This window comes from Ranitomeya variabilis, chromosome 1 (assembly GCF_051348905.1).
Source record: "Ranitomeya variabilis isolate aRanVar5 chromosome 1, aRanVar5.hap1, whole genome shotgun sequence".
Taxonomy (NCBI): Eukaryota; Metazoa; Chordata; class Amphibia; order Anura; family Dendrobatidae; genus Ranitomeya; species Ranitomeya variabilis.
In genome coordinates, this window is record NC_135232.1 from 34,915,613 (window position 1) to 34,931,672 (window position 16,060).

At 44.6% G+C, this 16,060-nt stretch overlaps 1 protein-coding gene across 7 annotated transcripts in view; it reads left to right on the plus strand.

The window, feature by feature from the left end:
* The window catches only part of PDZD2 (PDZ domain containing 2), a 205,404-nt gene that overhangs the window by 116,994 nt on the left and 72,350 nt on the right, over positions 1–16,060 (plus strand). For all 7 annotated transcript variants that reach the window (XM_077282172.1, XM_077282145.1, XM_077282154.1 and 4 more), the window contains exons 3-5: positions 2,615–2,757; positions 4,938–5,070; positions 9,007–9,168. In XM_077282172.1, the coding sequence (XP_077138287.1) occupies positions 2,615–2,757; positions 4,938–5,070; positions 9,007–9,168 (438 nt within the window). The remainder of the gene's footprint in view (positions 1–2,614; positions 2,758–4,937; positions 5,071–9,006; positions 9,169–16,060) is intronic.

The following is a 16,060-nucleotide window of genomic DNA, read 5'->3' on the forward strand; positions in this document are numbered from 1 at the left end:
CGTAATGGTTACACATCCAAAGAGGCACACAGCTTAAGGCTGTGTGCACACGTAGCAGATTTTTCTCATTTTTTTTCGTGTTTTTTCACTATAAAAACGCTATAAAACCGCGAAAAAAAACCGCTCACATTAAGCATCCTATTTAATAGAATGCAATCCGCATTTTTGGTGCACATGCTGCGTTGTTTTCCTGAGCGGAATCGCATTCCAGAAAAAAAGCGCAGCATGTTTATTAAATTTGCGGAATCGCGGGGATTTCGCACACCTAGAAGTGCATTGATCCGCTTAGCAGATCACGTGTGGTTGGTACCCAGGGTGGAGGAGAGGAGACTTTCCTCCACGGTCTGGGCACCATATAATTGGTAAAAAAAAAATAATTAAAATAAAAAATAGTGATATACTCACCTTCAGATGGCCCCGGAGTCTTCCCACCTCTCAGCGGTGCACGCTACCGCTTCCGTTCCCAGGGATGCTGTGTGTGAAGGACCTGCGATGACGTCGCGGTCACGTGACCGTGACGTCATCGCAGGTCCTGCACACAAAGCAACAGAAAGGAACAGAAGCCGCTGAGGAGATCGGCTGCTTTCGGAAGGTGAGAATAACCATTTTTTTTTTATTATTTTTAACATTCTAAAAAGTTGGTCACACTTGTCAAACACTATGTTTGGTGACCAACTTTTTAGAACCTGTCAATCAGTTTTCCAAACGATGCTACAGATCGCTTGGAAAACGCTAGCATTCTGCAAGCTAATTATGCTTGCAAAACGCTAGTTTTTAGCGGGAAAACACATGCCAATTCCGCATGCGATATACCCGCGGCAGGAGTTGCAGAATTGCCACGGAAATTACCGCGGCAATTCTGCAACGTGTGCACTTAGCTTAATGGTTACACATCCACAGAAGTATACAATGTAATGGTGACATATCGAGGTGTACACTCTGTATAGGAAAACGAAGACTGTCACTGCATAACCAGCAGATTAGCTCTACAGGACTCCGGGAAAGATGGGTCCAGACCGCAGTGGGAGCTCTGATTGTGGCCATAGTAGTCAGTAACTAACGTTCCAGGGAAAGACTGAATAGATTTTCTTGACAGAAGGGGACGACTCCAGTTACTGTATCAATAAATTCCGCAGCTAGGAGCTTTTAATAACATAGAATGCATGTCATGATCCTGACAGTGATAGAACTATATTTTTCGCTGGAAAGTTACGACCGGCAAATTGAGTCCAGGCCGAATACTGGATCCCCATCTGGCTCATAAATATTTAGATTAAAACATCACTTTTGACAAATTTCCCCAAATATTCGAACACGTCTGCAGAGATGTGAAATAAACACGGCGAGGTCAGCCTCCAGTGCTCGTATCAGTGGTTTATACGGCTATCCCACCGGCGTGGCAATAATTACTGAGCATGACACCTGCAATGCTTTATACAGTATTGTGTGCCTGGGTATACAGTGTACCCATGGATGTGGTGCCCGCTCAATCCCGTTTATCAGCGACCTCCCGATTAGATCACAATTGAATAATCTGGAAAACAATGGCTGAATTATTCCCAAAACAGCGCCACACCTGTCTACAGGTTGTATATGGTATGGCAGCACGGTCCCATTCACTGCAAAGGATCTGAGCTTTGAGACCAGAAATAACTCATGGAATGGGGTGACAACGTTTCTGGAAGAAATATGGGTCTTCATCACAAGCATGCTTGATGAGAAATGTCCAATCTTTCTGGGTTTTTTTGTAATTTGTTTCCTTTCTGGGCTTGATCTGAAATTTTGGAACTTTTTTTGACATTAACACATCACACACAGAGTGGACACAATTGAGAATTCAGGGGGCTTCACTCCAGTCCTGTGTCATATCTGCAGAGACCACGGTATAGGCTCCAGCCACTTTACCATATGCAGTATATACAATAGGGTAGTGTTCGGCATGTCCTGCTATTTTCACCCTGTCTTTGATAATATATTTAAAGTTTGATGCATTTCTTTGTTTCACATATTCCAGAATTTTCATGGAATGTGGCTCACAGAAAGCGCTATGTTCCGAGGGCAATGCTGTCCCGACGCTCTAAATTCCTTGGATAGTCAATAACCCTTTCAAGGGATGGTTTTCCTGCATATTTGTGGTTTCTTTGTGTCCAGAAATGAATTAAACGGCAAAGAATTATGAGAAATAGTATTTCCCCCTGATAAATTATCAGCATCTCCATCAATATCTATGTACTGACTGATGTGTGTGATGTGAACATTGGTGTAGATGTTGATTGGCTTTCAGTGCCATCTGTTGAGTCTCCTACATGATATAAAGTCTGGGTCTCCTACATGGTATAAAGTCTGAGTCTCCTACATGATATAAAGTCTGAGTCTCCTACATGGTATAAAGTCTGAGTCTCCTACATGGTATAAAGTCTGAGTCTCCTTCTTGATATAAAGTCTGAGTCTCCTACATGGTATAAAGTCTGAGTCTCCTACATGGTATAAAGTCTGGGTCTCCTACTTGATATAAAATCTGGGTCTCCTGCATGATATAAAGTGTTATAACACACAGTTATAAAGTATTCTATTGCCATTTTTTTTGAATCTTAACTTGTATGTTTTGTCCCAGCGGGATGGCTGCTGCATATGGAAGATGCACATGCTGAAAGGAGCAGATGGACTAGGCATTCAAATTACAGGTGGCCGGGGCTCCAAGAGGTCTCCACATGGTATTGTCGTGGCCCACGTAGAAGAAGGTGGCTCAGCAGACAGGTATCAAAATATAGTATATACTCATGTTTTAATAGGATGTCACAGCAGCCTACCGGACGGAAACACAGTTGCGATGTCACACCATCCTACTCGACTGAAACACAGTTGTAAGGTCACAGCAGCCTACCAGACAGAAACACAGTTGTGAGGTCACAGCAGCCTACCAGACAGAAATACAGTTGTGAGGTCACAGAAGCCTACCAGACAGAAATACAGTTGTGAGGTCACAGAAGCCTACCAGACAGAAATACAGTTGTGAGGTCACAGAAGCCTACCAGACAGAAATACAGTTGTGAGGTCACAGCAGCCTACTGGATGGAAGCACAGTTATGAGGTCACAGCAGCCTACTGGATGGAAGCACAGTTGTGAGGTCACAGCAGGCTACTGGATGGAAGCACAGTTGTGAGGTCACAATAGTTGAGCTGACCAGCCCTCTTGTGAGATTGCAGCAGGTACCTGATTGAATACCGGTTGTGATGTCACAGCAGCTTACCGGACGGGAACAGAGATGTGGCACTACAGTAACTTACCTAAGTGAAATACACTTGTGATGTCACAGTATCTTTGAACACAGTTGTGACATCGCAAGTTGGTTTCAGTCAGGTAAGCTATATGTGACATCACAGCTGGGTTTCAATCAGGTAGCTGTTGTGACATCACAAGAGGACTATAGTCAGACAATCTATTGTGGCATCACACGTGGTTTCTGCTAGGTAACTGAGGTGACATCACAAGTGGACTGAGAGATATTATAAATGTTCACTCAGGTCATCTGTGGTCACAGCTTTATTTCCTTCTGGTATGGTACGCTGCTGTGACCTAACAAGTAGGTTTCTGTTAGGGTGACATCATTGCTTTATTTCCTTCTGGTATGGAACGCTGCTGTGATCTCACAAGTAGGCTACAGTCAGATAAACTATGGGTGACATCATTCAGCTTACCTGACCGAAGCCTATTTGTGATGTCACAGCAGCTTTCCTAATGGAAACCAACCTATGACGTCACAGCTGCTTATCATACCAGCGTGAAACCGTTGTGAGGTGACAGCAGCACATCTGACTGTAACATAACAGTAGAGGGTCACTGTGCAAGAACATTTGAGCTCCTTCATTACCAACTACTGAATTGTTGAAGTTTTATTTTTTAACATTTTATCCTAAAGTTGTGTATTTTTACTACGATATTTGTGATAATTTCTGTTGACAGTATGGGGGAAGGGGATGAAAACAAGTCTGTGTAGAAGGGGAAATGCAGTCTCTGATATCACATATATCGCATGTCGCTGTCTTGTAGCAACATGCAAGAAGATAAATGAATATTTTCATGTCATAAAGTGATGGCTTGTTGATAAGGATTGCCTCCACTTACTGATCGGTGGGCTATCTGACCTCTTGGACCCGCACCGAGGCAGAACAGGGTCCCTGGCAGTGCAGTCAGCTGCAGAATTGCTATATTTATATTGGGTGACTTTTTTTTTTGCTGCAGTTCCTTGCATAGAGGGTCCTGTGGCCTTTGATTCTCAGGATCAGCTGGCCTGGCCCCCACCAATCAGAGCTGGCCTGTCCCCCACCGATCAGAGCCGGCCTGGCCCCCACCGATCAGAGCCGGCCTGTCCCCCACCGATCAGAGCCGGCCTGGCCCCCACCGATCAGAGCCGGCCTGGCCCCCACCGATCAGAGCCGGCCTGGCCCCCACCGATCAGAGCCGGCCTGGCCCCCACCGATCAGAGCCGGCCTGGCCCCCACCGATCAGAGCCGGCCTGGCCCCCACCGATCAGAGCCGTCCTGGCCCCCACCGATCAGAGCCGTCCTGGCCCCCACCGATCAGAGCCGTCCTGGCCCCCACCGATCAGAGCCGTCCTGGCCCCCACCGATCAGAGCCGTCCTGGCCCCCACCGATCAGAGCCGTCCTGGCCCCCACCGATCAGAGCCGTCCTGGCCCCCACCGATCAGAGCCGTCCTGGCCCCCACCGATCAGAGCCGTCCTGGCCCCCACCGATCAGAGCTGGCCTGGCCCCCACTGATCAAATCCGGCCTGTCCCCCACCGATCGGAGCCGGCCTGTCCCCCACCGATCAGAAGATGATGGGATCTTAGCGATATGAGATGGGATTACTGCGCTGCAAGTAATCAATCATGTTAAACTGGTTCTGTTACATAAGTCACGCTGCTGTTTTTCAGGGATGGCAGATTAAAAGCCGGTGATGAATTACTAATGATTAATGGCAAGTCGCTGGTGGGACTCTCACATCAAGAAGCCGTGGTCATCCTGCGGAGCGCCGTTGGAGTGGTGCAGCTCGTTGTTGCCAGCAGGGTAAGTGTTAAATTTTATCTGCTATTATACTTGTGCCGTATGGTCAGCAAACATCAGTACCTAAAATGGCATGTGATTTTAGGTTGGGCCCAGTAACATAGTGGAAGAGAGAGCTAGAGAGACACGCATACTGGTGCTACTGCAGTATTGCTGCTTGAAATTCCTCAGGCTGTTGCTTTCTAGCAAGTATTTTCTCTCCCCGGAGCTGAATTCACAGCTACTTTGTTCAGTACTGCTGTATAATGTCCTCAATGCTGCTGTGTTCTAGTGTTTATCTCACACAGAGTTGGATTCCCAGCTACACTGCTTAGTATTGCAGTATGTTTTTTTATGATGCTGATTTCTAGTGTTTTTCTCACCCAGATTTGGATTCCCAGCTACACTGCTTAGTACTGCTGCATAATGTCCTTTATGCTGCTGCTTTCTAGTGTTTATCTCACCCAGAGCTGTACTCCCAGATACACTACTCACTACTTCTGTATAATGTCCCCCATGTTGCTTCTGCTTTTTAACATGTGCTTCATGTACACAGGAGAACATGAATCCCTCATGTCTGTATGTACTGTGCATGGCATCATGACACCTAGTCTTCACCAGCTAGCTGAGAGTTAACTCAAAATTAGATCCTGCGGAAGGGAAAAAGGGTTAATGTTCATGTACACACACATGACCGCTTATTCTGAAACTTACAGGAGCATTTTATTATGCTTTGGTCAGGTAAGTATATTGAAGGGTTTAAAGAGTCGCCCAAAAATGAAAATTAAACTGTTATAATAGGGAACTTAGTCCCAATAATATATTGCTATAATTACTTTTAAAGTTGTTTTATTCCATATGCAAATGTGTGGGCTTCAGTGCACCCTTGGTGTAGCCAAGAGCTCGGTGCTCAATTATGCCCCTTCAGTCAGCATATGGAGCAGCTCCTCTGATTCACATCGCTTGCTTGGCCAGAGCAAATGCTGTCTGAACCCTAACCGTGGTGCTGCACGTGCACACAGACTATGAAGGAGTCAGTAGTGCACACAGTTCGGGGGGGTGTCCTACTTTAATTATTGCCTTCTGTTAGCCGCAGCATCAATGTCGCCTTATTCTGTGATGCCTTGAAGACAGGAGGAGCATGTAACCGGTAGTGTCCTCCTCTCTGAAGCCGCTCGCTGCAGTTCTAGGCATATCAGTGTAGCGAGCGGCGACTCCTGTGCACGCTCACCACTCTGTGCAAGCAAGCGCCGTCAATCGGAGTCGGAATAACTGCTCAGTATGCAAATTGAGGGGGCGTAAAGGTGCACCGAGCTCTTGGCTATACTAAGGGTGCACCGAGCTCTTGTCTATACTAAGAGTGCACCGAGCTCTTGGCTATACTAAGGGTGCACCGAGCTCTTGGCTATACTAAGGGTGCACCGAGCTCTTGGCTATACTAAGGGTGCACCGAGCTCTTGTCTATACTAATGGTGCACCGAGCTCTTGTCTATACTAAGAGTGCACCGAGCTCTTGGCTATACTAAGGGTGCACCGAGCTCTTGGCTATACTAAGGGTGCACCGAGCTCTTGGCTGTACTAAGGGTGCCCCGAGCTCTTGGCTATACTAAGGGTGCAACGAGCTCTTGTCTATACTAAGGGTGCACCGAGCTCTTGTCTAAACTAATGGTGCACCGAGCTCTTGTCTATACTAAGAGTGCACCGAGCTCTTGGCTATACTAAGGGTGCACCGAGCTCTTGGCTATACTAAGGGTGCACCGAGCTCTTGGCTATACTAAGGGTGCACCGAGCTCTTGGCTATACTATACTAAGGGTGCACTGAGCTCTATGCTATACTGAGGGTGCATCGAGCTCTTGGCTATACGGAGGGTGCACCGAGCTCTTGGCTATACGGAGGGTGCACCGAGCTCTTGGCTATACGGAGGGTGCACCGAGCTCTTGGCTATACTAAGGGTGCACCGAGCTCTTGGCTATACTAAGGGTGCAACAAGCTCTTGGCTATAGTAAGGGTGCACCGAGCTCTTGGGTGCACCGATCTCTTGGCTATACTAAGGGTATGTGCACACGCTGTGGATTTTGCTGCGGATCCGCAGCGTTTCTGCAGCTGCGGGTCCGCAGCAGTTTCCCATGAGTTTACATTACAATGTAAACCTATGGGAAACAGAAAACGCTGTGCCCATGCTGTGGAAAAAACCACGCGGAAACGCAGCGGTTTACATTCCGCAGCATGTCACTTCTTTCTGCAGATTCTGCAGCTGCTTTACACCTGCTCCAGTGAAATCCGCAGAAAAACCGCAGTAAATCAGCGGTAAATCTGTGGTAAATCTGCAGCAAAAACGCAGCGTTTTTGCCCTGCAGATTTATCAATTCCGCTGCGGAAAAATCCGCAGAGGACAATTATACGTGTGCACATAGCCTAAGAGTGCACAGAGCACTTGGCTATACTAAGAGTGCACCGAGCTCTTGGCTATACTAAGAGTGCACCGAGCTCTTGGCTATACTAAGGGTGCACCGAGCTCTTGTCTATACTAAGAGTGCACCGAGCTCTTGGCTATACTAAGAGTGCACCGAGCTCTTGTCTATACTAGGGGTGCACCGAGCTCTTGTCTATACTAAGAGTGCACCGAGCTCTTGGCTATACCAAGGGTGCACCGAGCTCTTGTCTATACCAAGGGTGCACCGAGCTCTTGGCTATACCAAGGGTGCACTGAAGCCCACACATTCGCATGTGGAGTAAAACAAGCTTTAAGAGTAATTATAGCAATAAACTATATACTTCTTACATGATTTTATGGGGCTAATTCCTTGGTGTAACTCTTTATTTAGTTTAGTTTCCATTTGGGGGCTGCCTTTAAACATTATTCCAATTTTATAAAGCATGATTGTTGGGGTTCCTCATCGATCCTGAGAGCGTGGGGGGCTGCATCGCTGATTTGGCTCTGCTTACCCATCAGACTTTACCCTGCGCTCCCGGACCACCCACCATGGGGGGGACTGCGGCACGGTCCTGGTCACTTGCATGTGGCTGTGGTTATACTGTATCCAGTGCTGTGAGATCCCAGAATGAAGGTTCATCTCCTGGGAATCGGGGAGATATTAAGAGGCCTACAAGACGTCACTCAGCTGAGGCGCGGGGATTAGGTGTGGTAATTACTTAATGACCTTAGTTTCTGTACAGTTCACTGATGAGACATCCGGATGTCCTGAGAGACAGATGCTATTGTCATATCTGTATCCGACTATCTGCAGGGAGTAGTCCTATACTCTCGGGGATGGTCATATCACACGGTTTATTGCTGCTGCTTTAACTCATTCACATCCGATGTAGCAGAGCGGAGTTTGTCAGTCTAAATCATAATCTAGGACAGCTGGTAAGCCTTACCTTACATTAGAAAATCATGGCTGCTTTCTTCTACAAACAGCGCCACCCCGGTCCATTGGTCATATATGGTACTGCAGCTCAAGTCCATTGAATTGAAGAAGGCTAAGCTGCAATATCACATACAGCCTGAAGACAGGTGTGGCAATGTTTTGGAGAAAAACATGTTATATTGAATTTTTTTCAGGTTTTAAACTTTGATATTTTGCCAACAAATGGGCAAGGGGGATGTGATTTTGTACTCAGCAAATGTCATTGGGCATTTATAATTTACCCAAACATTGCCAATGTTCCTAGTGCTGCATCTAAGCCTTATTCCTTTATGTGACTGACTGCAGCGGTTACATATCCCTGTTGTGATATCTGTGGAGCAGGAAATACAAAGATCAGGAGGGGAAGTAACAAAACCAGAACAGCCGAATATTGGTAAGGTGATTATTACTGCTTATTGGCTGGCCTATCCCTTTAAGACCCATCATACGGATAGGAAATCAATATCTGATCACTAGGTGGTCTGACTACTGACAACCATTCCATTTTTTTCCTCCCTCAGCCTAACCCTCCTTTAATTTAATTTTCAGGATGGCACAGATGTCGATTTTTGCAAATACCCCTCCACCAGCCTACCCGACCTAGTGAGCGCTTGCGCTGCTGAAGACGCTCACGCCGATAATAAGGAGAATGTGCACCCGGACGAGGACGGCGAGAAGGGATGTGGGGCGCCCGGAGCTGAGCCGGCAGCTGTGAGTACCGCACTGACATCCATTGTTCTGTAATCCTCCAGACTTTCCTGTGCTGTAAGAACCGGAGGAAATAATATATGAGGTCATTATAACGAGGCAGACAATAACTTACCGAGCTCCATTATGGTAATTGAAGCTGTCAGCGCGAGATCCGCAGCCATTACTGAAGGTCACGATAAATTACAGTCGTGTGATATTCTGCGCACAAGTAATGGGATTTTTCGGACACTTCTGATATTATAAAACTTGGGGTAGAGCGAACTGGAAGGGATGGGCGAAGGGCGTATTTGGTGAGCGGAAACAATCTATATATGTATCACTGTAGTCACGGACAAGTTACAAAGCTCCTGTAGACTGTTCCTGCTTTTATTCTCCCTTCCATCTGCCCTTGCTTTCTTAGGAACCTACAGTAAAAGCGGAGGACGAATGGAACGGAATCTAACTTTGCAGGATCAGACTACACAGGTTCCGTTTGTAGTCTGTTACCGTGGAAACACAGGTGTGCACTAGAAATGTATCCACAGAAAAAGAATGAAGATTATTTCCAGAGCTTTGTAATTTTTTATCCATTGTAGGTGCATTAAAACAATTTAAAAATAAATAAAAAAGGTGTATAGAAAAGTACAGTTAAACAGTGTGTTCACACAGGATGGATACGGTGTGGATTTTCCATAGGGTATTACCGTAGCTGCAAAGTGGATGAGGTTGTACATCTTTAATAGTAGCCCTCAATTAAATGGTTATTTCCTAAATCAAAAGTGCATGTGAAAATAGTAAACTGTGTAATATATTTTATCAGAGAAATCTGTTTTTTTTACTCCTTTTCAACTAACCTTTCATCTCAGCTAGTTGATTAAATCTGTATTCATTGAGTGGACTTTAAAGGGAACCTGTCACCCCCAAAATCAATGGTGAGGAAAGCCCACCGGCATCAGGGGCTTATCTACAGCATTCTGTAATGCTGTAGATAAGCCCCCGATGTATCCTGAAAGATGAGAAAAAGAGGTTAGATTATACTCACCTGGGCGGTCCCGGTACAATGGGCGTCGCGGTCCGGGTCCTCCCATCTTCTTACGATCACATCCTCTTCTGGTCTTCATGCTTCGGTGCAGACGTACTTTGTCTGACCTGTTGAGGGCAGAGCAAAGTAGTGCAGTGTGCAGGTGCCGGGAAAGGTCAGAGAGGCCCAGCGCCTGCGCACTGCAGTACTTTGCTCTGACCTCCACAGGGCAAACAAAGTACGCCTGCGCCAGAGCCACAACATGAAGAGGACGTCATCGTAAGAAGATGGGAGGACCCGGACCGGACCAGCACTGGGACCTCCCCTAGGTGAGTATAATATAACCTCTTTTTCTCATCTTTTAGGATACATCGGGGGCTTATCTACAGCATTCTAGAATGCTGTAGATAAGCCCCTGATGCCGGTGGGCTTAGCTCACCCTCGATTTTGGGGGTGACAGATTCCCTTTAAAGTAACTAAAGTTTCAGCAGAAAACTCAGAAAATTATTGCAATCACACATGTTTTATTATACAAATTTTTATTTCTTTTGTGATGCTCGTTCAAACTCACCTATTGCAAGTAACAGGTGTGGGCAACATGAAAATCACACCTGAAACCAGATTAAAAGAAGAGAAGTTGACTCAATCTTTGCATTGTGTGTCTGTGTTTGTCACACTAAGCATGAAGAACAGAAAGAACAACCCATGGCACTGTAGCTAATCTCCCTGAACATAGATGGCAGAGACAAATTGATGAAAGGCTGCAACGCAGAATAGTCCGGATGGTGGATAAGCAGCCCCAATCATCCCAAAGAAATCCAAAGTGCCCTGCAGGCTCAGGGTGCATCAGTGTCAGCACGGATTATCTGTCAACATTTTAATAAAATGAAACGCTATGGCAGGAGACTTAGGAGGACCCCACTGCTGACACAGAGACATTAAAAACCTAAACTGCAGTATGCCAAAATGTATGTGAGTAAGCCACAATCCTTCTGGGAAAGTGTTTTGTGGACAGATGAGACCAAGCTAGAGCTTTTTGGGAAAACATATCAGTCTACTGTTCCCCGAAAATGAAATGATGCCTACAAAGAGAACAACACAGTACCTACAGTCAAATATGGTGGAGATTCAAAGATGTTTTGGGGCTGTTCAGCTGCCTCTGGCACTGGGTACATTGACTGTGTGCAAAACGTGTGTAATTGTTATATTTTTCTGGGAGAAACATTTCATTTTCCGGAGCAATTTTAAGGGTGCCAACACTTTGGGCCATGCATGTATTACAAAGTTTCCTATTTTCACATGTACTATTTATGGGATGCAAATTAAAACGTTAATTACTCTTTAAATCTCCTCCACGTATTGCCGGACGAGTCTCCAGCTTGGATTTCAGTTCTGCAGCCTATCAATTAATTTTGCAGATTTTTAAGACAGATTTAACTCTTTCCAATATAGCGATCTGCAGATTTTGATGCATATTTGCCACAAATTGCAGATAGTGCATGATGGAGAATCTGGGCGTGTGCATGGGTTCAATATTATAAAAAAAAAAAAATTGTATATAGTAAAATGAAGGTTTTGCTCAGTTTTCTTATACAGACTGGGGGAAACTCCTGACTTTTCTGCCTTGTGGAGCATTTATTATAAGTTTCCGACATTTCTCATTCGTCCGCTGACACGAGTGTGTGCTTTCTATGGGACGGGGTGTGGGTTGACATGCAACAACGTGAGCCAGATTTCTGCCGCAGAGTAAGCCAAGTCTTAAAGTAGATGGTGAAGATTCGCCTAATTTCTCATTCTTCGCGAGCCGCCGCGAGATATTTGGCGCACTCTAGACTGTCTGATATAAGTTTAGACTATCTAAAATTAGACCGTTTTTAATAATCTGCTCATAATTTATAAGAATTGATATTTTTTTCTTCTTGTGTTATCCCATATTCTAAAAGCGAATGATCGTCTGCTTGGAATCCAGTTGAGAGATAATATATATATATATATAATTTTATTTTATTTTTTACTTTTTATTTGTGATTTGTTTAATACCTTTTGTTTTGTAGCTTTGCTTATGTATTACAGGGTGGTATATTTTTTTTGTGTGAACATTTCCAGATGAAGGTATAAAATGAATGGATGGGTAGAAAGATGGAGATCAGTAGAATATTTCCAATGTTTTATTGTAATAAGAGTAGACCTCTAATTCACTGAAAATATATATACCGTATGTGTTTTTTTGTGATGTATGGTATAAAAATTCTTTACGTTCTGCTCCATTGAGAATGTTTAGACTGCAAGTCCTTGAAAATGGAGCTGACGTGAAAAATACCGTCTGGCTGTAATCATTTAAGGCCGGGTATTATGTCTGTTTTCATTTGCTAATCATATATACTGCAGCTCGTTATCTAGAAGGATTAACCCTTACCCAGTTTAATTTTTGGGGAATACTTTACTGCTCTTTATAGGACATAAAAAAAAAATAGTAACAAAGGGTTAAGAAATTTAAAAAAAAAATTCTATTGATCTTTATAACCATTTTTTTTTTTTTTTAATGAATCCAAAATTATTTAGTAATTTAGTTTTTGAAGCAAAAAAAGTCTACCGTTTTGTGTCTACAGCTCTGATGCAGACCTATGTGCCGCAAGTTGATTCCAGTTGTTGGTCCATGGTAACGGACTACCCTGTGTAGTCTGATCCTGCTTTTTTTTTCTGATTGGTGGTCAGTTCAATTCTATAGTTTCACGCATGTATGAGTGGAGCCCGAAGCATTTTAGACTAGAACATAGAAGGGGAAGAGAGAACAGTTTAACGGGGAACGCCCACTGAGATCAAAACTTGCAGCATCACATGTCGGAGGAGGCAGGTCTCTGAGGACCCACACTGATCACAAGAACGAGGGGAGGGCGTCTCACGTCCAGTTTTTCTTTTCAGGACTGTTGGAGGTTGTCGTCTTTCCCATAAACTCTGTTCATTTTCATCAGTCTCGCACACTTTGAATGAAGAGGCGGTATGCGTGCCTGACCATATAGAGGACTTCAATATCCGTTCTTGTCTCGGTACAGTTCCTAGTGATGGAACGCTTAACGATCAACAACGTTATAACTCAGGTGGAGATTTGCTTATGAGACAACCCCTTTTAAGGAAACGTCATAGCTTGCACAGCCATGTCAGGCGGAGGAAGGGGTGTGAGAGTGTAACAAGGTGGCACGGGGTGGTAGTCATAACCAAGTCCACTCGATCTAGGTCAGAGAGCAACCCGACCCCTTGCACATGAAAAAGACAGGGCGGTCCCAGCCTGGTAGCAGTCAAATTACCTTCAGCACTCGGTTGCTCTCCACACAGGAACGGCGTTCTCCATAAGCATCACACGGCACGCTCCGGTTGCAACAGTAGAAGAACTTGTTTATTTAAGATGAAATGAAGGAGATATGACTTCCTGTGCTTTTCCTAGCAAAGTCTATCACATCATCCGCAGCGCAGCTCCCATTCTGCTCCTGAGAGCAAACAGTCCCTTGGTGGGCACTCGCACAGTCCTAGTACCCTTTCCAGCTGCCCAGCAGTCCGTTGGCAGCACTTTCTCCGCTATGGGGGTATCTCATGCTCCCATCAGAGGAGTACATCTTGCCACGGGCAAACCTGCCCGGGCTCTGCTGCAGAAGCAGGAAATGGCTGCTACTTCCAGGTTGCTGACCCAGCCCATTGAATTATAACTCATGCTATCCCTAATGTTAACATGTTCATTACAACACAGTATATACAATACAAGACATAGGATAAAAGAACATCACACACTACAAATAGTATTAATAGCACCGTAAAACATAGGCAAACCTTCAGGGCACCACACGGGGTACTCATGCCCGGCACCTAGGAGAGAGGGAGCACTAAGTTTCCCTGCTACCTCCTAGGAGCATAGAAGGGGAAGAAAGAACAGCTCGACAGGGAACACCCACTGAGCTCAAAACTTGCAGCTTCACATGTCAGAGAATGCAGGTCTCTTATAGAAATATAGGTTAATAAAAAGGAGTGTCCAGACAACATACTGTAAATGTGACCAATAGGAGTAAACAGAAGAAGCCTGGGGGGGGTCTCTCTGGTTGTATGTAATTGTAGGCCTGCTTTTAACTATAGGTGCCAATAGAGTTCATAGGAGCCAATTAGGAAAAAAGGTAGGATCAGACTACACAAGGTACTGTAGTCTGTTACTATGGATACGCAGTAGCATTATCCGGCTCCACATATTGTGTTTCTAGATCTAGTAATCCTGTAAACTGCTGGTATCTATACATCCATTATATCAGATAACATTGCCCCAACGGTCACTTATAGTCAGCGCATTACGGTCTTTATCAGATTTTGCGTGTTGGATTTTATTGTTGAGCATTTTCGAATGAATGAATAAAACAGAAGTGGCGGCATTATTTATGGGGAAGGTTTGGTAGGCTTCATTTACATGTATAATTGATGTCATGACTTATTAAACACAGTCACGGGGGCAGGCTGAGCACATTAACCTACATGTGTGTGGGACAGAAGATGAATGATTTGCCTTTATTTTATGCTTTTTTTTTTTCTTTATATTTTATGTATTTACGGTATTAGATATCTGGTTTCTATGTATTTATTAGGTATAGAGTACAGTACTGCCCAACAATGAACCTACTCTGATTTGTCTAGTTTTTTTCTGTTTCATGCTGCTGAGATTTTGAAAAACCTATTTGCTATCATGTAAAAAATGCCTTTATTTCTGTACAGAACGATTGTTTTTACGAAGCCTATAAATACGCAAACACTACAGGAAACCCTTGGAGATTATTAAAACCACGTGCCTGTTCTCACAGGCCGTAAACTGAATCCTAGAAACTTCAGAGTTGGTCTGAAGGTCACTCACACCATTGCTTCATATTTGCAAATTGTGACTGTGTGAACATGGTCTAAGATGCTGTTACATACCTGACACTTTTTTTTAGGGGGGGGGCTATAGACCTCTGTCAGCGCACTTTATGTATGCGTACACATCAGACATAGTCAAAAAGCTTGATATAATCGTAGCCTTATGACGGTACAGTGGCAGTGCTTCTGAAGCTTCACTCACCTACGGCCTGCCAATGAGAGCCTTTATTTGCCAAAACTGGAATATCCCTTTAAATCCCCCCCCCCAAAAAAAAATAAATAAAATAAATAAATTATGAAATATATAAACAGAATTTCTGTGGTTTCTTTACTGCATTATCCACTTCCTTCACATAATTTGGGTTGGTCGTCCAGTTTACTATGGCCTGAGAGCTCGTATATTTGCCAGGGAAGGATTTACCGATCCCACATCTGCGGAATAGATTTCAATGTATGCATTCATGCTGTAGTCATCATGGAATTTCCAGGCTGATCATAATTTGGAATTTAACCTGAAATTTATTGGCAAATGTTCTTCCCATTCAGTAGTAGATCCATAAGGATTGTGCTGTAATTAAATATTCCTCCACGGGGGCCCCGTAATCCCCCCAACACCACTGATTTGTATGTATATGTATGATCGCGGCCAATTAGCGAGGTCTCCTTGCTCCACCGCCGGGTCCTGAAATCTGTCACAACCTCCTCAACCAGAACTGCGAATGTTCTGCAATATTAAATCGAGATCATATGTGCAGGTCGGATAAAGGCGAGGAGCCCCAAGTGTCTGGGGGTCTTAATAAGACTTTATTACAGAGCTGCCAAATTCTGGAGTCGTGCCGCTCGGCTGGAGCAGATGTCTCATCGACTTTCCCGTGAATTGGGTATTGGCAATTAGCTCTTGAAGTGTCGCCTCGGCCGCTGGAGGTTAGCACCTGGCTGAAAAATGGGGAAAATTTCCAATGGAAAATACTATAACATCGTTATACAAAAAAAAAATGGCCCCATTCA